This window comes from Strigops habroptila, chromosome 11, assembly GCF_004027225.2.
Source record: "Strigops habroptila isolate Jane chromosome 11, bStrHab1.2.pri, whole genome shotgun sequence".
NCBI lineage: Eukaryota > Metazoa > Chordata > Aves > Psittaciformes > Psittacidae > Strigops > Strigops habroptila.
The window spans coordinates 22,627,896-22,655,559 of record NC_046360.1 but is presented as its reverse complement, the minus strand read 5'-3'; the positions used below and the strand labels follow the sequence as shown (position 1 = coordinate 22,655,559).

Genomic DNA, 27,664 nt, shown 5'->3' with positions numbered 1-27,664 from the left:
CATCTGGGGCCTAATTCTGCCTGTGTCTTAACTCTGTGAGAGGTCACTAAGCATTGTTCCAAATTATGTGCAGTCCTTACCTCTCTCTGTCGCTCTGTCTGTCTCACCTCCTTCCCTGTCAGTCTCACCTCCCTCCTCTTTCCTCCCCTCTCTTACGCTCTCATTCTCTCTTACTGCTACCTTGCTCCACTCTCTTCCTCCCTCCTTCCCTTCCTTTCCCTTCTCTTTCCTCCCCTCTTTCTTACCCTCTATTTCTCCCCCTGCCCTTTTCTCCTCCTTGTCTCCTCTCCCTCCCATCCTCCACGTCTCTCCCTCCTCTCACTCTCTCCCTTATCATAGACACTATTATTAGAACAAAAGGGCAACACCTTGGCTCAGACTCAGGGACTGCTGGGAGCAAGAGGAAGCTGCCATGTGCCTTCTTCCATGATAGGCATGCCAGAACGGTATCTTGTTTGCCTTGGCTCCTCTGTGAACTTCCTCAGCTCAGAGATAGGCATAGTTGCTCCCTGCAGCAAAAAGAGCAAAGAGGAAGGATACAGTGCTGATGACTTTTTTTGTTTGTACAGGAACCAACACTTTCCCCAAAAGAATGTGTCTACATCCATGATCCACAAGGCCTGAATGTCATGAAGAAGGGGTGCGCCAGGTACTGCAATCAAACCATCACGGTGAGTGTGATGGAAGGCCACATTCCCTTTGAAAGGAGCTCAGCTTTGCTCTTCATGTTCATTAGGAAGAGCTCTGTCTCATTGAGCTGAGAGAGGGCTGGATGGGAGCTAAAGGAAAGCTGTCCCACACAACGGGCTGTCCCCAGGACCATCACATGAACTGACTACTTCCTTTTTCTTTGGCAAAGAGAGAACACAGGGCACCAACCTGCTGCAAGTGTTGAAAGCAGCTCAGTTAATCCTGAGTGCAATAAATAAATATTGTGACCAGCCAAGCTGGAGGAAGCCATGAGACAAATGGTGCAGTGTCAGCTGTGGCATGTTGTCCTGGGTTCAGCTGTAACAGTTTTCTCTTTCTTAGTAGCTGGTGCAGTGCTGTGTTTTTGGCTTTAGTCTGAGAACAGTGCTGACAACACACCGATGTTTTCAGTTGTTGCTCACTAATACTTACTCCGATCAAGGACTTTTCAGTCTCATGCTCTGCCATGAGGAGGGGCAGGGGAAGCTGGGAGAAAGCAGAGCCAGGACACCTGACCCAAACTAGCCAAAGGAGTGTTCCATACCACAGCACGTCATGCCCAGTATATAAACTGGGAGGAGTTACCTGGAAGGGGCAGGTCGCTGCTCGGGTCAGGCTGGGTATTGGTTGGTGGGTGGTGAGCAATTGCATTGTGCATCACTTGTGTTTAATGCTTTCTTTTCCTTTCCCCTCTTAGTTTTATATTCTCTCCCCTTGTTATTTGCCTTAGCATTATTATCATTGGTGGTAGCAGTAGTAGTTTTGTATTATACCTTAGTTACTGGGCTGTTCTTCTCTCAACCCGTGGGATTTACATTCTTTCAATTCTCCTCCTCATCCCTCCGGGAAAGGTGGGGGAACAAGGTGGGGAGTGAGCGAGCGGCTGCGAGGTTCTGAGTTACCAGCTGGGCTTAAACCATGACACACATTTTCACTGAGAGTGCTCCAGTTCTAACATTTCTCCCAAAGGAAGCTGAGCACAGGGAAAGTGCTGTAAGCTGTGAAGTGATTGCATCCTGTTTATGAAACATTGTCAGATGGTTTGGGGAAGTCTCTCTTAGCAAATTTATAGACCTCGTGTTTGTCTGCAGCTCCTGAGCTCTCATAGTGCCAACTATATGGAATGATTTGTGGATATCTCATTATATACTGTTGATTGTTTGTCTTGTGATTTTGCTTCCATTGGCCAGTCATGACAAGGCCTGCGATCCAGGACTACTACATCACTCCAAAGAGCGCAGTGCTTAGCAAGGATAAAATAGGAATCAGTGGGCCAGTACTATTAAAGAAATAAAAGCTCATAGAAAACATGGACCCTATTTGTTCAAGTCAGAGAGAGTGCAGAAAATAGAGATTTATTCTGAGAAGAAGAAATCTGAGAGAGGGGTATTGTTGAAAAGTAATTGTAAGTGCAGGAGCTCTTATAAACACAGATGCCAAATGAGATGGTCCATTTCAGTCCATGGCAGAGAGGACCAGGATTTCAGAATTATAAGGGTAGGATGACTCCAGGCAGTTCTTGTAAAGTCACATCATACCTTACCAATTTTGCTTTTGTTTCAGAAACCTGGATGCTGCAAAGGATTCTTTGGTCCAGACTGCATGCCCTGCCCAGGAGGATTTTCCAGTCCATGCTATGGCCGGGGAAGTGTATGTATGAAAGATCCTGCTCTGTTGCAAAGAGCAGTTGAGACGGTGTGGTTGGAGAGTATAGTTGTAGATAAGTGCAGTTCAGCATTTGTGCTCCAGGGTTAAGCCCACAGTGGTAGCAGCAGAAGATCCAGGGAGAATGGCACGTACTCAGTGGGTTTTCTGTCTCAAGCTCTAATATGAATCATGTCATGGCTGTTGCAGACAGCTCTGGCTATGTGGGATTTTGTATTACTACTACCATTCCTCAAAGTCCTGTATTTTAATGCAAGTATGAAAGCGCTTTTGATATCAACACCTTGGCTTTGCCTTGGTTTCCTGAGTTTCAATTACTTTGGTTTCCTTGTTGTTTTCCTTCCAGTGCAATGATGGCATACAAGGGAATGGCAACTGTCAGTGCTTTGAAGGTTTCAAAGGAATAGCCTGTCACATCTGTTCAAACCCAAACAAACACGGCGAGAACTGTGATGAAGGTTGGTAATGCTGATAGAGACTAGAGGAAAATGTAGGGCAAGGATATAGCGCAGGGTCATGTATCCTGGATTCCCTTCTGGCAAGACCAGCATCACAAAATGAGTGTTGGAAATGTCATCATGGGTGTCCCTTCAAACAACAGTAGAGAAAACATGGCTGATATGACAGTGGTGATTGGGGTCTTGGAAACATCAGCCAAATTTAGATTTGGGACTTTGATTTTAGCTCTCTCCTCCTAGGAAAGAAAAGACAGTTGACAATGACCTTGAGTTTGATAGCCTAAATTTGAGCCTGTCTTTACAGCCTATAAAAAACATGGACCCAGGCAGAACATCTCTAGCCAAGTTTTGAGTTATGATGGATGTCTCTCAGCAGACATCTGTCTGTCAAGAACAAATGGGATGATCATTTGGTGTCACGAGAGGTTGTGAAGGAAAGTTGGGTACCTACAAAATGCAGTCACTGTGTTGGATTCTGGGCTTTTTGTAGTTACTGATCTTACTCCATGTACTTGACAGATTGTGGCTGTGTCCATGGTGTCTGTGACAACAGGCCTGGCAGCGGTGGTGTGTGTCAGTCCTGGTCCTGTAAGGAAGGCTATACTGGGAAATTCTGTGACAAGACATCCAAGAACTGTGGCCCAAGCGGTCTGTCCCAGTACTGCCACCAGAATGCTGTCTGCAGCCTCAATGACACAGCAAGGTCAGTCTTTTTGGCATGCACATTCAGGTGTGATTGTCATTGTACACGCACACAGTGGCTGTGAGGCCGCCAGCCCTCTAGTTGTGTATATATGTCTGCTTACTTGTTTGAGTAAAGCAGCCAACCTGCTAGAAATCAAAGTCAGGTTCTTGCTTTCTTGAGAGGCTCAAACTGCCTGTTTGCTTTTTGCTGGCTTTTAGAAGGGCTGCTCTATCTGTGTCCCTTTTGTGCTTATACTTTTAAGGTGCATCTGCATGGATGGATATGAAGGTGACGGGTTTTCCTGCCAGCCCATTGACTTGTGCAGTCAGCCAGAAAAAGGAGGCTGTTCACAGAACGTAAGTGGGGTTGGACTATCAAAGCATGGAGAAGCAGCTCCTATCAATCAGAGCAGGGATCCAGGACTCCTGGGACTGTAACAGATTTTGTGTGCTAACTTTCCCTGTCTGTAAGATGGGATGGAATAAAAGGTACCTTGACACAGTCGTCATAAGGATGTCAGTCATTTGGGTTGGTGCCAAAATGCAACACCCCAATGAGAGTTTGACTGGTTTGCACCGGATGTTTTGGCAGGTACAGAGAGTAGCTGTACAGATATTTGTGGTTTGTACTGATCTTCCCTTCAAGCTCTTCAAATGTGTGTTAGTTTCTCTGTTGCTCTGTTCAGGCTGTAGCTTAACTGTGAGCTCCAAACTATATTTCTAGTAAACATCAACACTACATTATTATCCTTAGTAAAAATTGTGGTGGTTTATGGTGGTAATGACTGCCAAGTGGTCAGATGTCTCAGTGAGAGGAACACACTGGGCCATGTAGAAGGAAATAGGATGGCACTGGGTACAAAGTAGGTCTTTCCTGGGAGATATTTCCCCTCCATCATTGATTCCATCCTGCACGTCCAGGCAGGTGATTGTACTCCTCCTCTTTAGGGAATATCTATGTAATTTATGTAATGGAAGAGCTTTAGAGAATGGTAAAGAATGCCCTGGATGTTCTGAGCCACTCTAGACACAAGTGTCTACCTCTATGAAAACACAAAATGTTTCCAGAATGACTTTATTACGATATTATCTGTGATTTTTTTGGAGAAGATGCTTCCACCTTCCAGTGCTGGAATCAGAGTTGGTCATTCAGAAATTCTCCTTAGTCTACTGAAGGAGATTTGTTGCCGTACTTGCACTGTACTGTCTCCCTTCTTGCTGAGTGTAATTCTTTTTCTCTCTCTTCTCCTGGAGGCCCTATGCACCAGTACAGGCCCCGGCACCGCCACCTGCCAGTGCAACACGGGCTGGACTGGGGATGGGAAGGCCTGTGTGGCTATAGACAACTGCATGCTGGAGAGCAGAGGCAACTGCCACATCAATGCTGACTGCGTTTATATCGGCCCTGGCCAGGTATGAGCAATGCTAAGCAGTCTGATGGGAGACTTAACATTTCCTAAGCTGCTCTGAGATGGCCTTAGATTACCAGAGGTATAAATTGGGCTGGTCAGCAGCAAAGCCTGTTTGTCTGCTGCCAGAAACACTGGCTGCAGCTAAAACCACACAGTGTGCTTGCGTGTGGTGAGATGCGCTGATGTGTTTGAGGCTGCTGCTCTACTCTGAAACTTTTATGCAGCAAAGGGAGGAGACTATAGTCCGTAATATGGCTTGGTGTAAGGCAGCAGTTACTGTGTCTCCGTTATTCCCAGATCACAGCATTGTCTCTGGGTGATGCTAAAATATACTGAAAAGCATCTGAATACTGTTCAGATAGTCCATGGAGGGAGCTGGTCCAGGAATTGGGCATCTTGAGATAGGAGAGGTGGCTTCTCAGGGTGCTGATTCTCAAGGTGCTTTTCTCCACTGAGCAAAGGGAGCATTGGACAATGTGCTGAGAAAAGGTGCTGAATCTTCAGCAGATTTTAGTGAAGTGATACGTGCAAGTGCTCTCCTAGCTATATTGAAAGCTGGAAGCTTTGGGATTATCCCCTCTTTCTTCCCTTCAAAAACCTGTGTCACTCTCCGAAAAGCTGAAAATAAAGATGGAAACCATTATCCTTAAGTGACCCTGCAACAGCCAAGCAGTGCAAGGGATCAATGCACTCGAGTAACCAGGCAGTGTGTGCTGTGATAGACAGTGATGCTATGCTGAGGAAGTACCTCTGCATTTCCAGGTCTTGAGGGACCAAGAAGAAAACCTTGGAAAATAAATTAGGACTAGGTTTTGGTACGTTAGACCTTTTTTGCGTAGTAAATGAGGATGCTCTGACGTCTCTAAGACAGAAATGTCTCTTTCTTACAGAGTAAGTGTGTCTGCAAGAGAGGTTATGCTGGTGATGGCCACTACTGCGATGCAATCAACCCATGCCTTATGGACAATGGTGGCTGCCATGACTTGGTGAGTAGCTCAAGAGCTGTCCAAGGCTGGCATGGCAGTGGAGGTTCCGTGCTCCCTGACAGAGGTTTTGCAGCCGTGGCATCAAGAAAATTGCAAGATTTTATGTTATGTCATCTTACTGGCATGCTGAGGTGTTATAAAGATGGATCCTCTGATTTTTGTGAGTTCACACAACCAAAGCTATCACCTAGGCTTAGCTGCATGAGGTATAAATTCAGTGCCATCATGAAGGCAACAGGAGAAAGGTGCTTGTTTGTGCTTCTCTAGCCCATGCCATGGAAGGTCAGAATTCAGTTCCTAGATAGGTGTAACACTGCATGTTGTGTGTTTGCTCTCTAATTTCTCCTTTGCTTGTGTTTGCAGGCTATGTGTGTAACCCTTGGCGGAGGAGAGAGATCTTGCATTTGCCCTGAAGGCTACGTTGGGGATGGCATGACATGCTATGGAGACATTCTAAAAGTGAGTAAAAAGCAAATGTCTGAGGTCTTCTTGAGGTTGGAGAGAAATGCCTCTGCTCTCACTTTCCTTTTCTCTGTTACCTGAGTTGACTCCTTCTCCCAGCATTAGCCTGACAGCACAAGTGTGTCCCAAGGCCACAGGGACAGAACTGATGGCAAGGCCTTTTATTGCTAGTGAATCCATTGTCAATAATTTCTAAGCTGCTGCACCCCGCTCTGTCCTGTGCAATAAGTCATCTTTTCTTTGTTGTTTGGAAAGTCAGCTCAGAGTTGCTATGCCCATTTTCCATCGTTAGAAATATCAAAGGTCATTGAGGATTCAATCTCTGTGCCTGGTAAACATGAGCAATTGCAGATGAGTTGAAAAGTCTTTGTTGATTTGGGAATATATTCTTTTAATGGCTGAAGTTTGGCTTTCAGAGTGCCTATCCCTCCCCACAATACATTGTGCCTGTAATGGTTGTGAAGTGAGAGGAAAAGTCATTATTGCCCAATTTGGTATTGCAGAGGGCTCCTTTCCCCCACCCTGGGTCTCCCAGCCTCACAACCTCACTGCTCAGCAGGGGTAACCCTTCTGTTGTTTCTATTTGGAAGGAGCTGGCCAGGAATTCCCACTTCGCAGGCTTTTACAACTGGGTTAAGGTAAGAACAGCCATGGGATGCTTGCATGGGTAAGTTCTGTAGAATTTAAGTCTCTGTGAACACTGCTGTTAAAGGAAGAGAAACTCCATTTATTTTTTTCATTAGAGAGAAACAAAACAACAGCAAAGGAGAAATCATTACAGAACAGGCATGTAGTTTGTGATAGTATGTTTTGGGGGCCATTTTTCTAGCACAGGAGGAATCTGGGGCTGTGTTACACTTAATTTTCAAGGTTGTATCATCTATAACTCCTGGCCATCATAAAATATCACAGAAGGGGAAGAAAAAGGGGTAGCATTATAATAGCTATTTTTCAGAAGAACATGCTTTGGGAAGTTAGACTGTATGTTAGTTCTTTTCTTGTTACAGCTTCCCTGTCTCTGGTGTGGCAATAGCAGAGACACTGCAGATGGCAGCAAGTCTGTGGAAGCATGCTAGGATGTACAGCATCTAACTGAGCTTTAGTTTACCTGTCCTGCTGCATATGTTGCTTTTGCTAGAAATAATCTTGGTCTTTCCCCAAAAACTGATGTTGAGGGTTCAGAAGGGATTTATGATATGACTGAATGGGTTTGAAGATTAATTGAAGTACAAAAAGGGCTTAAAGCAGCAGGTTTTCCCCTGGCAAACAGATGTCAGCTGTTATGGCTAAGCCATGTGTGGCATTCATTGACTGCCAGCAGCACTTACCTGCCATGCCCAGGAGAGCCTGCTGTGCTGCTGAGCATATGCTGCCTTTCTGCACATCCCTTTCATGCAAGAGCAGGATGGCTGTTGGTTATATTTTGTGGTATGGATGTGGCAGTGGCATGTCTTATTTGTTCATTTTTGTGCTTTGGACAACAGAAATCTCTCTTCAGCATCCCAGCAGGAACCAATGTCACTGTCCTGGTGCCATCAGAGGCAGCTATCAAAAACTTGAGCAAGACTGAGCAAGAATTCTGGTTGACCCCCTCCATGCTGCCATTTTTAGTCAGGTACGAGGAGACTCCTGCCTTTGCTTTACTATGCCAAATGAAGCCATGAACTGGATTTCTGCTTCTACAAGACCAGTAAAGGGTTATCTTGAGATAACTGTAGAAGCAAGATTAAATATCTGGTAGGCAAAGAATTTAGTAGGCATTTAAAATGTAACAGACCACAGGCAATGGGAAGCGGGTTTATTTCTCATGTATTTGCACAGAGAGATTTTCCCTGTCATGTAGATACAGATGGCATCAGGACATGTAATTCACTCCATCATTCTCTCTATATGCTTAACTACTTCCTGTGAGAGACATGAAAATTGGGCAGTATAGTCTTATCTCCCTGTTATTACAAGCAGTGCCCTAATCTTTTCTTCACCTGCTTTTGTTCCCTTCAGGTCCCACTTTCTTGAAGGTGTCTTCACTGATGAAAAGCTCAAAAAGTACGACAGGCTGGAATTACCCACCCTCAACCCACAGACCAGATGGCAGATAAACACCAGGAGCGGCGTAAGGGCTTCTCTTACAGAACACACATGCACCAATATTGAATTAAACTGTTTAAGAGCTGCTGTATCCAGTGGGGAACATGGATGGGACACTGATGCCACTGATGCAATTTCAAAAATTGTGCCCAGATCAATCATGTGCACCCTTGAATGAACAATATATTTGTTTTGCACTTGCTTGGCAATTTCTAATCCTTTTGTTTCTTCCTCTGATACTTTTGCAGGTATTAACCATCGAGAATGCAAGTATAGTCGTCAGTGACATCCCTGCCAGCAACGGCATTATTCATGTCCTCAGTAAGGTATGGTGGTACCTGCGATACTGGGAAATGCTGCAGTTGTAGCAGCAGATTTGTGTTGCAGCATCTGTGACAGGCCCAAGAAGGAACACGTCTGGACAGTTAGGAAGGGATAGTGCAAAAATATATTTGGTTATCACAGGGTCCTGACAGATGTTTCCTGTGCAGCAGTGTTTAAAATACTTGTCTCCAGCACGAGCAGGAGGGGAGTTCCTTTTCTCTTGGCTGACAGAAGAAGAGTTATGGCTGTTGTGTAAAATGAGGTCTTTTCTAATTGCCGTTCTTGCAAGCAGGGCAGGAGTCTAGTGTGATTTCCCCCAGAGCCCCTTGCCCACCCTTGCTTATGAGCTCACTTTTTCCACAGGTTTTGTTGCCACCTTTAGGAGATGTCCCACCGAGCCCTCCAGGCCTGCAGAAGCAGCTTGAGACAGTTGCCTCATTCAGCACATTCAAGGAGTTGCTACAGGTAAGCAGCTGAGGTGAGCACTGTTGTGGTTGTCAGAATGGTCTCTTCAGCAAATACCCACCTTACCCTATACTGGTGGACCAAAACTTGGACTGCCTGGGGAGAAAAGGGAGACCACCCATTTCCTACTATTCATGAGGGATCTTCTAGGAAAGCTTTTGGTTTTTAGTGAGTACAAGTGTAATTGCTAATGTTACTGTTTGAACATTTTTTAGCAATACCAGCTCATTGGAAAAATCGAATCCTCTGAAAAATACACAGTTTTTGTTCCTGGAAATAATTCCATTGAGGAGTACTGCCATGCTGCCAATGTGACACAGTTGGTAAGCTCACTGCTTGCTTACAGTTTGAATATGTCTTGCGCTAAGTGCAGGGACATGTGCACTGTCAGATCATAAACTTGAGTTCAGTGGATTCGAGCATGGAGAGGAGAAGCATTAAGTGGTGCTAAAAGCTGGGAGAAATGTGGCAGAGAGACATGAGAGGGTTTCCTGGAGGGTTGCGATGGGATCTGAAAAGAATATTTGGACTCCAAATACAAATTTCTGAGTAGATTTGTATGTGGATAGGTGGAATAACATGTTCCCCTTCCTGGCTGGCTGTGGTATATCTGTGGCAATTTTCAATTTCTGACTTCATCCAGTAACAGAGTCATCAGGTGTGATCAGTCATCTGTGACAGGGAGTTATTAGGCTCTGTTAGCCATTACAGATGCTTAGGAACTCTTCTTATGCCATACCTCTGACTGAATTGTAGTCTAGGAAGTCAAAAGAGTCCTAACATTCAGGTTTTTTTGTGGATTTAGGATAACGAGACAGTGCAGTACCACATTGTACTGGGAGAGAAGCTCTTGCCCACGGACTTGAGAAGTGGAATTCATAAGAACAGCATGTTAGGGCTCTCCTACTGGCTAATGTTTTATCAAAACAGCACCCAGGTAAGGAAGGAAGACTGTTCTGCCTTTTGAGGGTCTGGCTTGACCTATCACTTTCTAAGGCTGGTGGCTGGATACACCCATTTCTGTTTTTCACACCATTACAAGTTTACCCAGTGTGTCTGACAGCTGTTAAGCAATCCATGCAAAAGGAGTTGAAGGTTATTGTCTCAGCTATTTTCTTCTGCTTTGCAGAAGTTCGTCAATAATATTCCTTTGGATGGAAAATTTCTAGAGACAAAGAATGGCATGCTGATTGGGGTTTCTCAGGTCCTCCAGATACAGAAGAATCGTTGCACTGTCAATACCACCACCATACAAAAGGTAATGGTGATTACTGAGGAGGTGACTACCACTTCTCAGGGTTTCTCCACCTGCTGAGTCAAACCGATGAATAGCAGACAACCTACTTTGTCTCTTCCACATGGATGAGACAGTAGCTTGTGGTCTGACCTCAGATAAACCTCATAAAATGGGGTTTCAAGGAGACTTGGCACCTCCCAGCCTCAGACTCTGTATTTTTAATGCAGCAGATCTGCAGCTTTTATGCAGATTATGTTCACTTCACCTGCTGGGACTCTCTCACAGCGCCGTCCATGGGGCAGGCTTGTGCACGGACAGCCAGATATTCAGCTGTGCAAGGAGAATCCAACCCAATTCTTGCATAGCATGACCACAAGCTCCCCTAGGAAACGCTGTGGTCTGCCTGGGAGTCATGGCCAAAGTGCAGCCTGTGTGTATCTTGTGGCTCTTGGCCATCTGAAGATTGCAGGGTCAGACTGAGGTATGCCTGCCTTGTTACAGGTCAGAAAACAGTATTTGCAGTCTTGGGTGAAGGAACTCCAGGCCTGCAGAAAGCCCTACCCCAGCTCAGAGACTCAGGAAAAGTGTAGCATGTGATCTCTTCTGGTTTGTTTTGTGGTACAGTCTCTGGAGTGCAGGAATAAGATGCTGTGTACACCACTGGAGTGAAGGAATAAGACCTTGTGTGAAGCCCTTGATAGCAACCAGGACCTGAGGGTCATGCATCATGATTTTAGTTCTTCTGGTGTTTTGAGCCATGGAGATAAATACGTCTTTGTCTTTGTCCCAGCCAGCAGCCTGTACAGCACCATTTGTAATTCAAGATTAGTGTCTTGGTGTGACGTGGGTAGAGGGCACATATGTGACTTGTCCTGTTCTCTGTGCCCTAGTCAAGATGCAGCAAGTGTGAGAAGGGGATCAAGTGTCCTCCCGGATCAGTTCTTGTGGTGAGTCTTTGATTCATGTGACATCTCACAGACTGCAGATAGTGCTTTGATGTACTTCTATTGTTCTGTGGATGTCAATACCTGAAAAAATGTGCCTTTGAGTCCTCTGTGGCTCATTCATTAGCAAGGTTTGTAAGAGAAAGCAGAATCCAAGGGAGGCTTACACAGGAAAAAGACAAACATGAACCATGAGGCTTCTTACAGGGCTGGCACCAGGCTTTACCTGAATTTTAGGAGCCTTTTAGAGCATGCAGTGTGGGGAGTTTCTTCTCTTAGTAGGGAAGAAGAGATGTCTTTTTTTCATCTTTTACTCTTTTGACATTACATCAAGGAAAGCCATTTTAGGGGTGCCAATAGCAATTTCCCAGCCTGGACCATTGATTTGGTCACACAGATGGGCTGGTTGTGCCTGCAGCTGTTTTGAGTGATAAACGTTTCCAGAGAGGAAGACAACTAAAGATTTCATCTCTGAGCAGGCTACAACTTGCCTAAGAGCCACATCCTGCTTCTTAGGCTTCATTATGCCAAAAATGTTCTGATTACTTTTTCTCAGTGTTCATACTGACATGTATACCATGGATTTGGTAGGTAACAAAATAGACTCTGTGTGGTGACCTCACATCTAGAGATGCCTCATTGGTCTCAGCTCTGGATAGCCCAAATTTCTAGGGCTGTTACTGTAAGAGAAATAGCATTATTCCTCTATTAGGCAAGAACACTGCCATATGCACCAAAATGTACAATGTTTGTCCAAACATTGTAGTGTCTGCTGTCTGTATCTATGTTGATTATATCTGCAGGAATTACCAGGAAGCAAGAACCTTGCTCGCTGTGAATTACGCTCTGGGGATGCAGGAATACTTGGCTGCCATTTCACCTGTGCGAAAGTTTCTCTGGTAAGAAAAACATTTGCCTCAGATTCGTTTTGACAAAGGAAGACGAGTCTTAGAAATGCAGCCATGGAAATATCTTCTTGGAAGGAGGGACATTCCACTGACTGAGTGGAGAAACTTCAAGGCCAGGTTGGACAGGGCCTTGGGTGACATGGTCTAGTGGGAAGTGTCCCTTCCCATGGCAGGAGGGTTGGAACTAGATGATCTTAAGGTCCTTTCCAACCCATTCTATGATTCCATGAAGTACACATAACCCAGCAACCAGGCACCATTCTGTGATCATCTGCACAGGTCAAGGGCACTCATCCTGCCTGATCCTCAAGGCAGAATGGTGTGGCACTCATCTGAGAGCAAAGGCTGCATCTCCAGCTGGGGGTCTGCCCCACCTACCCTGGCCAATGGCTCCAACCAGACAGAGCTGCTGAATGGAAAGTGACCTTTCTCCTGGGGCAGGGACAGGCAGCAGACCTGCCTGCAAAAGCTGTGCCTAGGCAGAGGACGTCCTGCAGAAGGTCCTGAATTGCAAGAGATGGTGAGAAGGCTGCATAACATCAGAGAGGCTAAGAAGGAATTAGATAACTGGTTCCAAGCGCAGTCTGCAGTGGATCCACAGCCAAACAGCAGAAAAATCCCCCAACAGCACACACAGAAGAGAGGGGGGGAAATAATGCAGAAGGATGGAAGCTTGCAATGGCAAGGACCTGCAGGAGGAAGAGACTTCCCTCAGTATGTGGCCACCCCGCCAGGGTGAGGACCTGTGTTGCCAAGAGCTTCACAGTGGGGCTCCCAGGGTCCTGGGGGAACTGGCTGCTGAAGTGGCTAAGCCTATTTGAGAAATCATGGCGCTCCGGTGAAGTTCCTGCTGATTGGAAAAGGGGAAACATAACCCCATTTTTAAACACAGAAAAAGGAGGGCCCGGGGAACTACAAGCCAGTGTCACCTCTGTGCCCAGCAAGATCATGGAGCAGATCCTCTTGGAAACCTGGGGTTCATTCAGTTCTTGGACCCTCAGCATAAGAAGGACGTGGAGCTATTGGAGCAATTCCAGAGGAGGCCATGGAGATGATCAGAAGGCTTGTGCGCCCCTCCTATAATGACAGGCTGAAAGAGTTGGGGTTGTTCATCCTGGAGAAGAGAAGGCTCTGGGGAGACCTTAGAGCAGCTTCTAGTGCCTAAAGGTGGCCTACAAGAAACCTGGAGAGGGACTTTTTACAAGGGCGTGTAGGGACAGGACAAGGGGGAATGGCTTTAACCTGAATTTTGGGTAGAGAGATTAGATAGTTTAGATATTAGGCAGAAGTTCTTCCCTGTGAGGGTGCTGAGGCGCTGACACAGGGTGCCCAGAGAAGCTGTGGCTGCCCCATCCCTGGCAGTGTTCAAGGCCAGGTTGGACACAGGGGCTTGGAGCAACCTGCTCTAGTGGAAGGTCCCTGCCCGTGGCAGTGGGCTGGGACTGGATGAGCTTTAAGGTCCCTTCCGACACAAACCAGTCTGGGATTCTGTGAAATGTCAGCACAGTGATGGTCTGCTGCTTTGGTATTGTTGCTTTGGGTTTTGTCCTGCAGAGGAAGAGGAGTTGAATGGTTGTAGTCTGGTTTCCAAGGGAAATGAGACACGAGTGATGGTATTTTGCTTGTGCATGTGCCTTCCCGAATAACTGATGACTAATTGGAGCTGAGCCAAAGGGAGGAGCAGAAGGTCTCACAGCTGTTATGGCCCTTTGTGAAAATGTGTGGCTGGGAGAAAACACTTGAAGAGGAAATGGTAAAAGAAAGACTTGTGTGAATCTGAGCTCTTGTAGATATTGAAGCATCTCCCTGGAAAGTTTATTGGGAATGGGAGATTGAGGAGAAGGGAGAGAGGAGTTGGACATGCAGTACTCACATGTAGAGCTTCAGTCAGCATTAGTACCTTGCCGGGCACTTCTGCACTCCTTTAGACAATGTTTCTCTTCATCTGTACTGTCGAACTTCATCCCGTCATGGTTTCCTCCTTCTGTGGGTAGATGCAGGAAGAAGTGAGAGCACCTAAATCAGGCTGCTGAACCAAATCACCTTCTGGCATGGCCCCTCTCTGCCCAAGAGGGTATCGTACTGATGGGACACACTAGGGACAGAGGCAGGAGATAGACTGGATGGGCACAGGACTGAGCGTTTGGGTTACCAAATGGCTAGTGTTGCTTAAGGGCAGTGTAGACCTTTACATAAAGCTCTGTGCAACAGAGCACCCCATTTTAGGGCATTCACTCTGTCCTGCCTGCACACATCTGGTCCTTTCGTGCATTGTCAGAAATTATGGCTATCACATAGTTAAAGCAATAGAGTAGCTTCCCCAGTAAAGCTGCACCTTGTTTGTGCTGCACAAGACTGCTCACCCCGACTTGTTCTTGTTGGTTCTTCAGAGGTCCGTCTGCTGCCCTGGCTACTACGGACACATGTGCGAGATGTGCCCAGGGAAGCCAGGCCAGTGGTGCTCTGGGAATGGAGAATGCCAGGATGGCATCGAGGGCAGCGGAGAGTGCCGATGCCTGGAGGGCTTCCATGGCACTGCCTGTGAAATGTGTGAAGTGGGCCGATACGGAGCTGACTGCAAATCAGGTGACACTGGTGGCTATTGCAGCTTGTCTCTATCATTCTGCTTGCAAGGGGAGAAAAATGGCCACATCTCAGCTCTCAGGAAGGGTGGTGGGAGGAAAGAAGTGTCCCAAGATCTCTGAGGCAGGTCAGCAGCTGGCAAGCCACTGAGAGAGGGACAGTGAGAGTGAGTGCTTGTGGACAGCCAGAGGAGTGGCCCCATTTTTCATTCTCAGACCAAGGCATGACTGACTGTGCTATGCTGGTCATCCTGTTGCCACCCAAACTACAGAAAGTAGACGTGGGTGGTCTGTTCCTGGGCTTTTTGTCCTGCTAGTGAGGGAGCAAGAGTGATACTCCCGTGATATTTTCTGTATGGCAGTTTGATGCATTGGATTAGGAACAGAGCAACCAGAGAAATGTTAGAAAGACTCTGCTTGTGGGACCTGTTGGTTTGACAGTGATGAGTGTTCATATTTCCCCTGCAGAATGTGCCTGTGACAACGGCATATGTAACGATGGACTGCAAGGGGATGGGAGCTGCGAGTGTTTCCCAGGGTGGAAGGGCCCTACCTGCCAAGAAAGTACGTGAGTATTACACTATGGTGTAATATTGCCTTTTTGGAAGAGAAATCTGCATGATCCTCTTCATTTGCCATAGCAATTCTCTGTCAGCAGAGCAAGGTGACCACTGTTGCATGTACTCTGCATCCCCCAAAAGCTTATCAGACTGTGCTAGCTCATTTCTGTACACAAGTTGTGTTTGCAGTGTGACTTCCCCAACAGCACATGAACCCTCAACTTATTTGGGTGAAATTCATATGGAGAAAAGCATATCCCCATCTTCCATCTCCACTGGGATTTGTGGCATCTCAAGAACAGTCCTTTGCCCTGGGAGAGAGAGGTAGAAGCTCCCAGCTAGATTGGGTTCACCATGACTCCTGTCACTTGCAGGGGCTTAATTTGAAGCCTCCAGAGGGCCCTAGTGTGTCTACTGAGTTGCTGTTTCTGCTCACAGATCCATTTATTTAGATGAGCTCAGGCCATGGTCTGCAGTTCTTAATAAATCTGTCATTGTTTGTCAAAGTAATACGTTGAAGATGGTTGTTCCTGGGATTATGATTACCGTTGGGGTGAGGAGGAAGCTGAGCTCTTAGGTACTTTGGGATGTTACAGGTTTGTACACAAAGATTGATTTTGTAGCGAAGTAAAATGTTTTAGGGGCATTTAGAAATGGAAATTAGTGGAGCTGTCCTATCCAGTGCAAATGTAAAGCATGAAAAAAGTTCATCTTTTTAAAGGGGCAAAGCCAAATGGCTCTGTATAGCTGGATTAATGAGGTTTCAGTCCTTGTTTCATTCCTTCAGTGTGGAGACCATGCAGATAAGATAATTGAACTGTTAGATCAGGCAGAGAACGTTGAATTCACTCCACTGCAAAGTGCCCAAAACATAAATCCCATGTAGGACAGGGAAATTAGTATAACTGCTGGTGTGTCATCATAAGTCACGGCACCACAAGTGTGGCAGTGAGGCTGTTTGCATGGTCCTTTAGATGGCAGAAATGGTCCCAGCAAGTGCTAAATTGAAAATGCCAAGTCATGTTTGTGTTTTCTTTTGCAGGAATCAAGATTGACTTATGCAACAACACTTGCCATGAAATGGCCAAGTAAGTACAGACAGGGAGCTGGATCATTCTGAGAAAGCCATGTGTGCTTGTATGTGTTTTACGTAGAGGTGATTCTGTGTTTAGGCTTCACGGAGGGCTGGGAGAAGGTGTCTACTTATTAAGGATGCATAAATGTCAGTTCCATTCTGGGAACTTTCTTTGGTGCTAAGCTATGCCCAGTTTCCCCAAGGATTTTTTCTGTCTGAACATAAATTCTTTCCAAGTTCCTTCTGCATGTGTGGATGGGAGAAGGCAGAGGCCCCAAGGTACTCCAGGTCTGGCTCCATTCATGGAGCAAATCAACCAGCCATTTACAAGTCCTTTCTGCCTTGCTTGCCCCCACCAAGGAATTAAATAGGCTGGTGAGCTATGATGACTCCCTCTTGCTGCCTTCTCCATCCATTATCTGGTCTCCTATTTTGCGGTACCGAGACCCAGCCATCTCCATTGAACTGTGCAGTAGCGCATGGGCATGGCGAAGGTGCACTGTGTTAGGTGTGAAGCTTGTGCCTGGATGCCAGCTCTCTGGTCAGTGTGACTTGAGTATTTGGTGAAGAAATACACAGCAACTTCAGGCATGTTCCTCCTGTGGTTATAGTGGTCTCTAATTTAGTTATGCTAGACTTGGATAGTGTTTCCCACTGGCTGAGCAAATCAGGAGGTGTTGTCAGTGATTATTTCTCTCTTTCTTGTTTCAGCTGCCTCAATAGTTCTTCAGATTCCTCACCTATGTGTTTCTGCACTGCTGGATACACAGGGAATGGGACCCATTGCACAGGTATGTCCAGCAAGTGTGGGCAAGGTTCAAGGCGTGCACACATGTGTTGAAGCTACACAAAGACAAGGGGTTTGTTTGTGAAATAAATGGCATGATGTTGCCAGAGGAAAGATCATTCAAGTCCCATTCCTGTCAGCCACCCACCATGAACTCTGCCATGCTTTGGTTGAGAAGTTTTCCAGTCCAGAGCTTTACACAGGATGCTCTTGATGTTGCTAGAGCCTGCAAGAGAGGGATAAAAAGGCAGGCAAGTGTAACAGGGCAGTCCCTTTTGTTTGTGGAAAGAGATGTACATGAATGAGTTGTGTTAGTTCTGATATCACAGCAGTAGTGGTAAAGATATAACAGTTTTGGCCATGAATCTCTGGAACATTGATGCTCCAATTCCCTGGAATTTTGTGCTCCTCCTATTTGTTGCCCATGCCAAAATCAGGTAGCAGTTGTGTCAGAATTAAGTAGGATTTCAGGTTACTGCTCTAGAGCTACCTATAAACCTGGTCAAAAGCAAACAGACGAGAAAGAGTGATAAAATTGTAACAGTAAAAACACTGGTAGATGTCACAGTTTCTTTTCAGTATTGGCCTTGTTTGAAAATGGGGGGGAACAAAATACCCCTCAGGGTGCAGGAAAATATTTTCTTGTTTAATCATTAGTCCTCAATGCTGCAAGACTTCTTAGTCTAATTTGGGGTTACTTAAGCTCAGCATGGCTTTTGACTGGCATCTCTCAGATCCAGATGAGGCCCCAAGCCTTTAAAGGACCCACAGTTTTCTTGAGAATCAAAGGGATTTTAATAAGATGATGTGATTTGTGTTAAGACGGATCATTCTGGCACAGTTCATCTTTCCTAGATGCTCTGAGCTGATTCTGCTGCTCTTGTTTGTGGTTACAGAAATAGATCCATGCACTATCAATCATGGTGGCTGCTCCATACACGCTGTGTGTACTAAAGTGTCTCCAGGAGAGAGGACCTGTGTTTGTAAGGAAGGTTATGCTGGAGATGGGACACTCTGCATGGGTGAGTGCTCGGGGCATGTTTTGATGATAGCAGTGAAGCATCATCCATGCAAAGGGGCATTTCAGACTAAAAGAGTGTTAAAATTTCAAGTTCAAGTGTTGACTAACTCAATTCTCCCTTCACTCTCTTCAAGCAGGGATTATTTCAAAGCAAGTAATTGCTGGCTGATCTTGATTCAACTGTCTTTCTACTTTTTGTTGAGGTGTAGGTATACATACATGTACATGTATACATACATACATGTGTACATGCACCGCATGTTCTCAGCATTCTCCCAAGCCATGATTAGTGGTCATCACTGTCCCAGCACAGTGCCACACAAAACTGGGCAGAGAGCCCATGGTGCCCTGGGCATCTGTCTCACTGGGTGGCCTCAGACCAGTGTTTTCATCTCAAACCAAGAGAGCCCTGGGAGTTTTCTTGCCCTGATACATGTCATGGAGAGGTCCAGAGACAGAGGGTGAGGGCAGTCTCCCACAGTGGTGCTCTGAGATGAAGATGGAGCCATGGGAGAGTCCAGTCCTCTCATATCCTTTAAAGCACACCCAGGCAGGTGTGGGATTTTCTGTGGGCAGGTTTATCACAACTCAGAGACCCACGTGTGGCAGGGGTAGAACTTGCAGTTGTACCCTATTCCTTTGATATCAGAAGTCACTTTTCCGCCTAAGTATTCCCAAGCTGGGAAGATCCTCCCTGTTGCTTTCCCAGTACCTCTTTGGATCACCAATTTCCAGGTGCTTTGAGCAGCCCTCAGCAATAATGTCGCCTTGTTGTTTTGCTGCAGAAATCGATCTCTGTCTCGAAAGCAATGGGGGCTGCCACACCAACGCAGAGTGCATTAGAACAGGCCCAAGGAAGGTGAGTATGTAAGATGGATGCCAGGGCAACATTATAATGGAGGTTGCCACAGCTGGGTAATTCTAGAGGCAATCCTTTCCATTGCAGTGCACTGCCTTGTGCTTATTACCTTCCACATAGAAAAGATACCTCGGATGGGCCTGAAAAGATTGCTGTTTGCTTGAAAGCGGATGCCTTCTGTTGGCCAGAGGCTGGAGGCAGTCTCAAGTTCTATTTGTTGTTGACACGAGCATGGTTATTCATGACTGCAGCAATGGGTGCTATACCACATGCTTTCCATCCAGCTCAGCCGCTGTGTGTTTTCTTTATTGGGTCCAAGTTTCAGACTGAGAATCTGTTCTCCCTCCAGGTTGCCTGCAACTGTCTTCCTGGTTACAGGGGAGATGGCGTGAGCCAGTGCAACCCCATCAACTTGTGTGAACAGGTATGCCTGCATTTTGCTGTTGGCAGAGGTGAAGGCCACAGCATTGAATTGTTCCTTTCTCTTAGCAGTTAACAGCAAGAACGGGGTTATCCTGCTTGTTTAGAGCTGGCTATCTTGCCTTTTCACATACCAAAGGGATTTCCTAGTCTGTTTGGTTTCCATTGCCTCTCACAATGACCTGCAATTATGTTGGCCACCTGACACTCCATCTTTTGGGAAAAGCAGTGTGGAAACTCTGACATAGGGTTGGAGACATGCAGGTTTGTTTCTCTGCATCCATTTGGTGTAGGACACACTCAAAAGCTTAAAATATATGCTCATGGCATCACTACCATGTCAAAATGTCTCTCTGAATCATGGGTTTTATCATCACTCTGGGTTGTAAGGTAAGGTGCAAAAGTCTGTTTCATGGGAGGATTTGGTGCTGAAAAGCCCTTGAGGATTTTGGTGAGGTTTATTCTCAGGCACTGAAGAGATGGGAGGAATGGTTTCCTTCCACTGGGCTGGATGCAGCTAGCAGCTCCTGCATGCAAGTGGCGATTCAAACTGTAGTGATGCCCCTCCATGGAAGCTTTTTGCTTTTCTTGCTAGAACAACGGAGGCTGCAGTCCATTTGGGGTCTGCAAGTACACGGGCCCTGGCACTCGAAACTGCTCCTGCTCTTGGCTCACTATTGGAGATGGCTTCACCTGCCGTGGCAAAGTGTATCAGGTGAGAAGCACGTGCAACATCTTGTCTGTTCAGGCCCCCTGCCCTGCAGCAAACTGCTCCGTCCCCTCCAAGTGTGAGCTGCAGGTGAACAGATCTGTAGTGTCATATATGTGTGTGGTATGGGAGTGGAGACCGGTGTTTTGAGGCAAACTGTCCATAAATCATAGGAGTATTTGGTGTGCCAGCTGTGGGAGAGAATCACAGTAAAGCAACTTTGCTCCAAAGGGAGTCATGATGTGACATGAACACTGTGCTGCTCTGCCATCATCATTGGCCATACCTCCAGGGTGCTCTTTTCTTAATGTTATAAGCAAATGGGAGTAATTTATTTTTTTTCCAAATGGAACCCACTTCTCCCAGTCTGTGGGATCAGGGCAGGTCCCCTGTGGCCATGCCAGGCCTTGGGACCCAGTCTGGAGGGCAGAGTCTCCAGCTCTGTTGCAAATACAACAGTTATCCTTGGGCAAACAGGTGACCTTTTCTGGTAGTGACAAATAAAACTGTCATCCCCACAGCAGAGCCAGGAGAAAAGATATGGACTCCCTTCTGTGCTTCTGAATGCTTTTACTGAATGTTAGTGTGGTCGGGAGAGGGAATTTGCCCTGCCAAGCCGATGTCTGCCACTCTGGACAGCGTCCCAGAACTGGTAGTGGCAGCACAGTGAGGGTGAAGCAGAGATTTTGTGAAGCACTGGAAGTGTCCCATGAGCACAGGGTCAGTTAAACCCGTGAGACAGTTGCTACAGAAGCAGCCAACTTTCATCTCTCTGCCCACTCCATCCCGCAGCACCTGCAATATGAATGGTCAGGCAGAGGTCACTGCCTGCTTTGTAACATCCATGTCATCCATGCCCACAGTGCTGGCAAGGGAGGGAGGGAAGGATCACTGTGTGCTGTCAGGAGAGCTGGTGTCTCACTGGGGTGGGAGAGTTACCTGTAGTGGAGGGAGCAGGTCACCGTGCTGCCTGGTGAGGAGCAAGTAGAAGGGAGTCTGCTAACACCAGCTGTTTCTCTTTGTTTAAGGAGCTTGGAAGGATTGAAGATGCATCTGTGTTCTTTAAGATGATACTGGTTAGTGATAAACAGCTTTGTTTTTGTCTCTGTGTAGCAAATCACACTTGGGGTTTTCTGCAAAGGGTCTTGCTAACTGGAACTGTATTTTCTGTTTCCCTTCCCGCGAATGCTGTTCTACCACAGGCAGAAAACATCAAGGAGCTCAGTGGGGCAGGGCCTTTCACAGTCTTCGTCCCACGGACAGATTTCATAGGAAACAGCACAACAGTAAGTATCCTCCCATCCCAAGCACTGTACGTATTTGGCAAGCTCCAGTTGTGGCAATGTCCCCTCAGGGGCTGTTCTGCCTGGTGAATTGAAGCAAAGGGGCTGCACTGGAGAGGGTGGAAGGCACCTCCCATTCTCCATCACTGTAAGAGCAGAGGTTTGGAGACCAGCTCACTGCAGAGACAGTTCAGGCAGGGGTGGACATGGCTCTTGTTGTAAGGAGACCCTTACTGGAGACCCTGTCTCAGGGTCCTTGGAGGCACTGTGCCAAACCAGTGATGCATGGTGACTTTCGTTGTCCATAGCTGTTAGGAGCTGTTAATAGCAAGGCTTCAAGGCATCTGTGACAAAAACCTCTTATCCCTTCTCTGTGCCCCAGGCCCTGCCATTCCACTTTCATTGGTCCCTTCCTTCTAGTCCCAACAAGTGGGATGTTTGGGGCAAGTGGAGACCTGAGGGAGGAGAGATCCTTATTCATGACTCTGTAAACCAGTTTTTTAACCAACAGTTTTTTGACATCACAAGTCCTATTGTGCAGCTTCACCTTACTAGTCCCAACCTTTTTCTCATGGGCCCTCCATACACCCAATAAAGGAACAATTCGCAATTCCCAGGCATCACTTCCTCAAGCCAGTGTGGTCATTTGACCTCCATCAAGGGACCTGAATGCTGTTTTTGTTGAGCTGGTTGAAATTTCCCAAAGCTTTCATATGATTTTGTGCATTCACCATGTTTTGGGGCGACTGGCTTTCCTGCAGGGATGGGTCATGGGAGGCTTGGGCAATTCAGTCTCCCTCACTAGGTCTGGGGTCTCCTCTGCAAGGCATAGTGTCTCTGGTGTGATCTCACTCTTGTTTTCTGTCTGTAGTTTGAGGAGTGGAGGAGCAGAGGTCTCCTCCGGGACCTGCTTCGCTACCACATGGTGGGTTGCCGGAAATTGCTGTCCAGTGACCTGGAAGCACAGGAGTCTCTTACATCTTTATCTGGCCACAAACTGAAGATCACAGTGAAAGAGGTAGTTCTCTGCCACAATTCCCTTTCCCGGCCCACTTGCCAGGATGTCACTTCTGCTGTCATTTAAAGGCCACTGTGGTTGTGGCAGGTGACTTGCCTAGGGCCCACAGACAGCTCACAGGGCAGTGCCATGGGTGTGGATACCTCATCGCATCCCTTCTCTCTCAGAATAGCATCTATCTCAATGAGGAAGCCAAAGTAGTTGTGAGTGACATCGTTGGCATGAACGGGGTCATTCATTTCATCAACAAGATCCTCATTCCAAGTGACCTGGTGGACCGTAACATTTCCTCAAAGACCTCACGGGTAAGGCTGGAGCAGTGACTGTGTGATAGCTGCTGTGGTGAGGACAGGGCTAGGGTCTTTGTCCCAACAGCTCTGATAGTGCTGTCCCTGATAAGCCCTCAGCCCAAGGCCATGTGGGTTGCTCTTTCTCCGTGTTCCTAGCTGTGTAGGGTTTGTCTGAGGGCACGGATTTGGCTCGTGAACGTGACAGCATTTGTGGCATAGCCATATTTGAGACAGAAGGAGCCTTATCCATCACTAGAGAGTAACAATACTGGATGTAGGCAGGCAGATCGTGTCCCGTGCCACTCCTTTTCGAGCACAGAGCAGATTGTAGTGTGAGATTGCCAGTGTCTCCAATACTCCTCCAACAAGCACTAGGAGCTTATAGATCCTGTGTTTTACAGAAGATAACACAGTTTTTCTGTACAACACAACAGAGTTCTGAAATTCATCCCAGCTCCTGCCATAGCAGCATCTTACCTGGGATGAATGAGAAAAGAGGTGGCTGTGAGAGCACTCACCAAGCCAAATCCACCAGCATGATGATGACAGAGATAAACTTGTACTTAGCTACTGTACTTGTTAACCATCTGGTTTCTCCAGTGCATTGCTGCCCAGGTCCTGGAGAGGGACATCTTAGTGACAGTTGTTTGCTTTCTTCCCTCTGCAGCAAAACATCACGGAAGTGGCAGAGGCTTTTGGGTACACCATTTACAGCAAGCTGCTGCAGGTGAGCAGCCTGACCCCTGCTGCTCTGTGGGGAAGTGATGTGTACATGGGCACGTTCAGTTTGGGCTTGTGGCTTTTTCTTTGTATCCCCTCTTATCTTGGACAGGACGCGGAGCTGCTGCCACTGATTAGTGACCCCCTGCACAGGCCCTTCACCATGCTGTGGCCCACAGATGCTGCATTTAATGCCCTCTCAGAGAAAAGGCAGAAGTGGCTGTACCGCAGAGAGCATCGGGACGTGTTGGCATCCTACCTCAAAGCACACATGATCAGGGACACAAAGGTAAATGGAACAGCAAACAGTCTTGTACCTCCCCGGGCCACATATGGTGCCTATGGTTAGAGCCTACTACTAAGAGCAGTCTTACCAAATATTTGGTATTTTGGCTGCATGCTCTAGAACATACAGCATATTAGTTGTCTTGAGAAGATCCAAAGCTGTTTGAGCATTTGAAGCAACTATTGCTTCATCATGAACCTCTGCTGCAGCATGGCTTAGCTGAAGCCTTATGTCTTCAGCTTCTTGGGGAGGCAACATCACCACCAGACTGTCAGCCCAAGGCTCACAGGGGTAATGAACAAGGGAAGAGTTCTGTTGAGCAAAACCAAGGCCTGATTATTCACTCTGGTCTCTCGCTATTCAGGAATCTTGGACTAATGCAGCATAGTTAGACTGTTCCACCCACACTGGCTTCATGTGCTGTCACATTACCCCCACTCTCAGTGTGGCTGCTGGCCCCTGTCCTCACTAGGGAACTGCCAGTTTTTGCGTCTCTCCCTTCACATTCTTGTTTCTCCCTCTTAGATTGTTGCTGGTAACGTGCCTCAGGTTGAATCCGTACGGACCATGCATGGCTCTACCATCTCGTTCAGCTGCAGCAAGACCCATGTGGTGAGTGATGGTGATGCTGGGCTCGGCTTTCCACTGAGCAGGTGTCCCAGGGCATAGCCATAGGGCAACTGATGCTCTGAGTTGGTCACTGGCAGAAAGTGAACACAGAGTTGGGTGCTTGCAGGCTGAGACACCCCATTTCCCTGGCTACAGCTGAGCCTGTAAAGAAGCTTGAGACTGTGGCCAACTGTCAGGGAAGTGTGGAACCAGCACATGCACTTCATGATGACCAGGTTGCAAAGCCAACCATGTGGTGCTGTGACCTTTACAAAGCATGTGTTACCTTCACAAAGACCATTTCTTAGGAGAGATGGCCATCAAAAGTGGCAGTCAGGAAGCGTGGTCAAGGAGATGAGCACAGAGACTTTGGAGAGTTCTGGGGTGATTGAGATGTCATGACAGCCAGAAGGGCAACTTTTGGGTAGTGCAGCCAGGATGTAGGATGTCCCAGGATCACAAATTGCTTTCTTCCTCTGACAGGGAGAGCTTCTGGTGGGGAACGGTGACGCCACTATCATCCAGAGGCACATGGAATTCAATGCAGGCATTGCTTATGGTATCAATAGGCTGTTGGAACCACCAGATCTGGGATCTCGGTGTGATGAGTTCATCTCTGTTGAGCTGCAGGTGAGCACTTGCGATGAGGCCAGTGAGGATCTGTGCCACCTCCTGAGCTCCATGCCTGGGAAGAGGGATGCTGGGGAGGGGGGATTGCTGCTCTTCCTTGGCAAAGCTCCAAGCTGCCAAGAGATGCAGGAGCACATACCAAGTTGTTGCGAGGTTTCTTTCTTCCCTTCACAGGGATCTTCGGAGAGCTGTGGACTCTGTGGCTTCGAGCCACCCTGCCCTGCTGGCTCCGTTCAACGGGTAAAGCTTACAGCTTTGTCACCAAGAAGGCCTCTTACAGGGCTGACATTACCCACACACCCCTTGTGTTTTAGCAGCTAAATGAAGGCACACCTTGCCCCTAGTCACACAGTCCCATAGGGCAGGAGTTGGGCTAAGCAACATGGGGTCAGAGGCTCCAATGGTCTTTGATTGGTCAATCCCTATGTGGGTGACAGCAGTACAGGCGTCCCTGCAGCAGCACTGGGGGCTTCTCTGAGTGCTTTATAGCAAAAGAGCTTGACCTGGCCTCTGGAGATGGACCAGGGATGAGATGGTGAGCAGCCTTGGGGGTAGTGGTTGTACCCCACTCTCACTGCATCACCTGGTGTTCCTCTCTGCCGGGTTTCTGGCATGTCCCTGAGGTACACTGTGGCTCCTCTGTCACCAGCCCCATCTAATGTTAGGAAGACTCTGTTACTTGTCATAAAACTGAATGAGTGGCACAGGAAAAGTCAAGGTGAGACATCAATGACCAGTGTGGCAAACTCTGTGTTTTGCCTGTTTCCTCACAGGGGGAAACCAGGCGCTGCTTCTATTACAGCAACCAGCTGTTGAGAAACACCTTTCTGTTTCACCACAACTCCCTGTTGCGGCCGCCCTGGCCACCCTCCCCGTGGGACCCCCTCAGAAGACACTTCTCTTCCAGGGGACCTCTGAAACAAGGCTGCAAGAGGAACTGCGTTTCCACCCAGTGGGTCCCTCAGTGCTGTGCAAACCACTATGGCCGTGAATGTCGGGGTAAGGAGCCGCACAACCCTTTCCCACCCCAGCCCTTTCTCTTGTGGGAAGGTGGTTAATGGTTCAGCACGTCTGGCATCCATGAATGTGTTTCCCTGGAGAAGGCTGGGCAAAACCCCACACATGGAGCCCCAGTCTGTAGAGGGCACAGGGAACAGTTCCCTGGGAGAGCGCCATGGTGAGCCTAGGACACAGGGCTGCTGGGGGTGGCTGTCAGACATGTCACTCACCCCTGGATGTTGCAGATGCTCAACCATTCCCTGACATCTGCCCTCTGTGCTTTGTGCATGGGCACCTTTCACTCCTTGGATGAGTCTGCTGCCAGACCATGGGGTCTTATCCCATCTATCACCCCATGATAAGGTCTCACCCTTATCATGGCGTGAGCCAGCACAGACTCAGCAAATTGCAGCAGAGGGTCTTCCCAGGCTGGAAGTTATGCCAAATTTGTCCCTCTTGCCCCTGTCCCTGAGGTTTATTGTCATGGGGTGTCCCCAGCATTCACTCCCCAGGCTGCCAAGCAGACTCTGTGGTCAAGGACCCCATAAGCAGCAGCTCACATGGCAGCTGGTGTGCAGGCTCTGCATAGGGGCAGCGAATGACTCCCCTCCAGCACAGGGCCACTTTGTCACACAGCCTCACTAAGGTGTCCCATTTGCAGCGTGCCCAGGAGGGCTGGAGGCGCCGTGCAGTAACCGTGGTACCTGCCATGACAAAATTGGTGGCTCGGGACGATGCAACTGCAGCCAGGCCTTCATCGGGACCAGCTGCGAGCTCTGTGCTCCGGGCAGATACGGGCCAGACTGCCGAGGTAAGGGCGAGCTGCGCGGTGGCAGCAACACAGAGGGTTTGCACAGAGGTGGCTGTGGCACGTGGTGCTACTTGGAGAGGGGTCAGGTGCTGGGCTGACCTCTTACAGCATGGAAATCAGTGCTGCCACGTGCACATCGGTCCTCACAGCACTCGGGTCCGACCTGTGGGGCTGGGTACATCCTTCCTGGGCTCTTTCTTGGCTGGACAGCCATTAGTCCAGCTGTAGTCTGAGAAGGCTGGATGGGACGTGCCAGGAGCTGTGGCCGGTGCAGCCGTGCTGCCAATGGACTCACCTCCATGCCGAGGCCATGTGGGGGGCCTCTCATTTGTCTGATCTGGCAAAAAGTGTGAAGATGTATTTTGAGCTTGGGGACAAAGCCTGAAGTTGTGATGAACCCTGTACAGAAAGAGCATCTCCTGGGACGTGCTCAGCAGGGGCCTTGGGAGCAGGGGGAAGCAAAGGGAAGGAAAAGGGTGTCCCCTATCCTCCTACCCCAGGCCGGGCCTTGGAATGTTTTTGATGGCTGTATGTTTGCAGGGACTGAGAGTGAAAAATGCATCTCTAGAAATGTCCAGGGGAGGGGAACGATGGGGATGTGGGTGCAGAGGGGGTTCCCCTCCTCCCTGAAGGGTGCGAGTTGCAGGGGACCAGGGCGGGCACTGCCCACACAAGCCACGTC

General features: G+C 47.8%; 1 protein-coding gene across 2 annotated transcripts in view; it reads left to right on the top strand.

Annotated features, from left to right (window-relative positions):
• The window catches only part of STAB1 (stabilin 1), a 61,492-nt gene that overhangs the window by 26,713 nt on the left and 7,115 nt on the right, over nt 1–27,664 (top strand). For both annotated transcript variants that reach the window (XM_030500545.1, XM_030500546.1), the window contains exons 21-57: nt 570–671; nt 2,254–2,340; nt 2,702–2,813; nt 3,333–3,516; nt 3,761–3,854; nt 4,752–4,910; nt 5,800–5,895; nt 6,259–6,354; nt 6,948–6,995; nt 7,842–7,972; nt 8,359–8,470; nt 8,694–8,771; nt 9,133–9,234; nt 9,450–9,557; nt 10,040–10,171; nt 10,364–10,492; nt 11,362–11,418; nt 12,219–12,314; nt 14,714–14,909; nt 15,374–15,469; nt 16,508–16,553; nt 17,252–17,331; nt 18,224–18,349; nt 19,134–19,207; nt 19,557–19,631; nt 20,223–20,342; nt 21,365–21,412; nt 21,539–21,622; nt 22,491–22,637; nt 22,805–22,942; nt 23,595–23,654; nt 23,760–23,936; nt 24,459–24,545; nt 25,026–25,172; nt 25,347–25,412; nt 25,946–26,171; nt 26,833–26,982. In XM_030500545.1, coding sequence (XP_030356405.1) covers nt 570–671; nt 2,254–2,340; nt 2,702–2,813; nt 3,333–3,516; nt 3,761–3,854; nt 4,752–4,910; nt 5,800–5,895; nt 6,259–6,354; nt 6,948–6,995; nt 7,842–7,972; nt 8,359–8,470; nt 8,694–8,771; nt 9,133–9,234; nt 9,450–9,557; nt 10,040–10,171; nt 10,364–10,492; nt 11,362–11,418; nt 12,219–12,314; nt 14,714–14,909; nt 15,374–15,469; nt 16,508–16,553; nt 17,252–17,331; nt 18,224–18,349; nt 19,134–19,207; nt 19,557–19,631; nt 20,223–20,342; nt 21,365–21,412; nt 21,539–21,622; nt 22,491–22,637; nt 22,805–22,942; nt 23,595–23,654; nt 23,760–23,936; nt 24,459–24,545; nt 25,026–25,172; nt 25,347–25,412; nt 25,946–26,171; nt 26,833–26,982 — 4,066 coding nt within the window. The remainder of the gene's footprint in view (nt 1–569; nt 672–2,253; nt 2,341–2,701; nt 2,814–3,332; nt 3,517–3,760; nt 3,855–4,751; nt 4,911–5,799; nt 5,896–6,258; nt 6,355–6,947; nt 6,996–7,841; nt 7,973–8,358; nt 8,471–8,693; nt 8,772–9,132; nt 9,235–9,449; nt 9,558–10,039; nt 10,172–10,363; nt 10,493–11,361; nt 11,419–12,218; nt 12,315–14,713; nt 14,910–15,373; nt 15,470–16,507; nt 16,554–17,251; nt 17,332–18,223; nt 18,350–19,133; nt 19,208–19,556; nt 19,632–20,222; nt 20,343–21,364; nt 21,413–21,538; nt 21,623–22,490; nt 22,638–22,804; nt 22,943–23,594; nt 23,655–23,759; nt 23,937–24,458; nt 24,546–25,025; nt 25,173–25,346; nt 25,413–25,945; nt 26,172–26,832; nt 26,983–27,664) is intronic.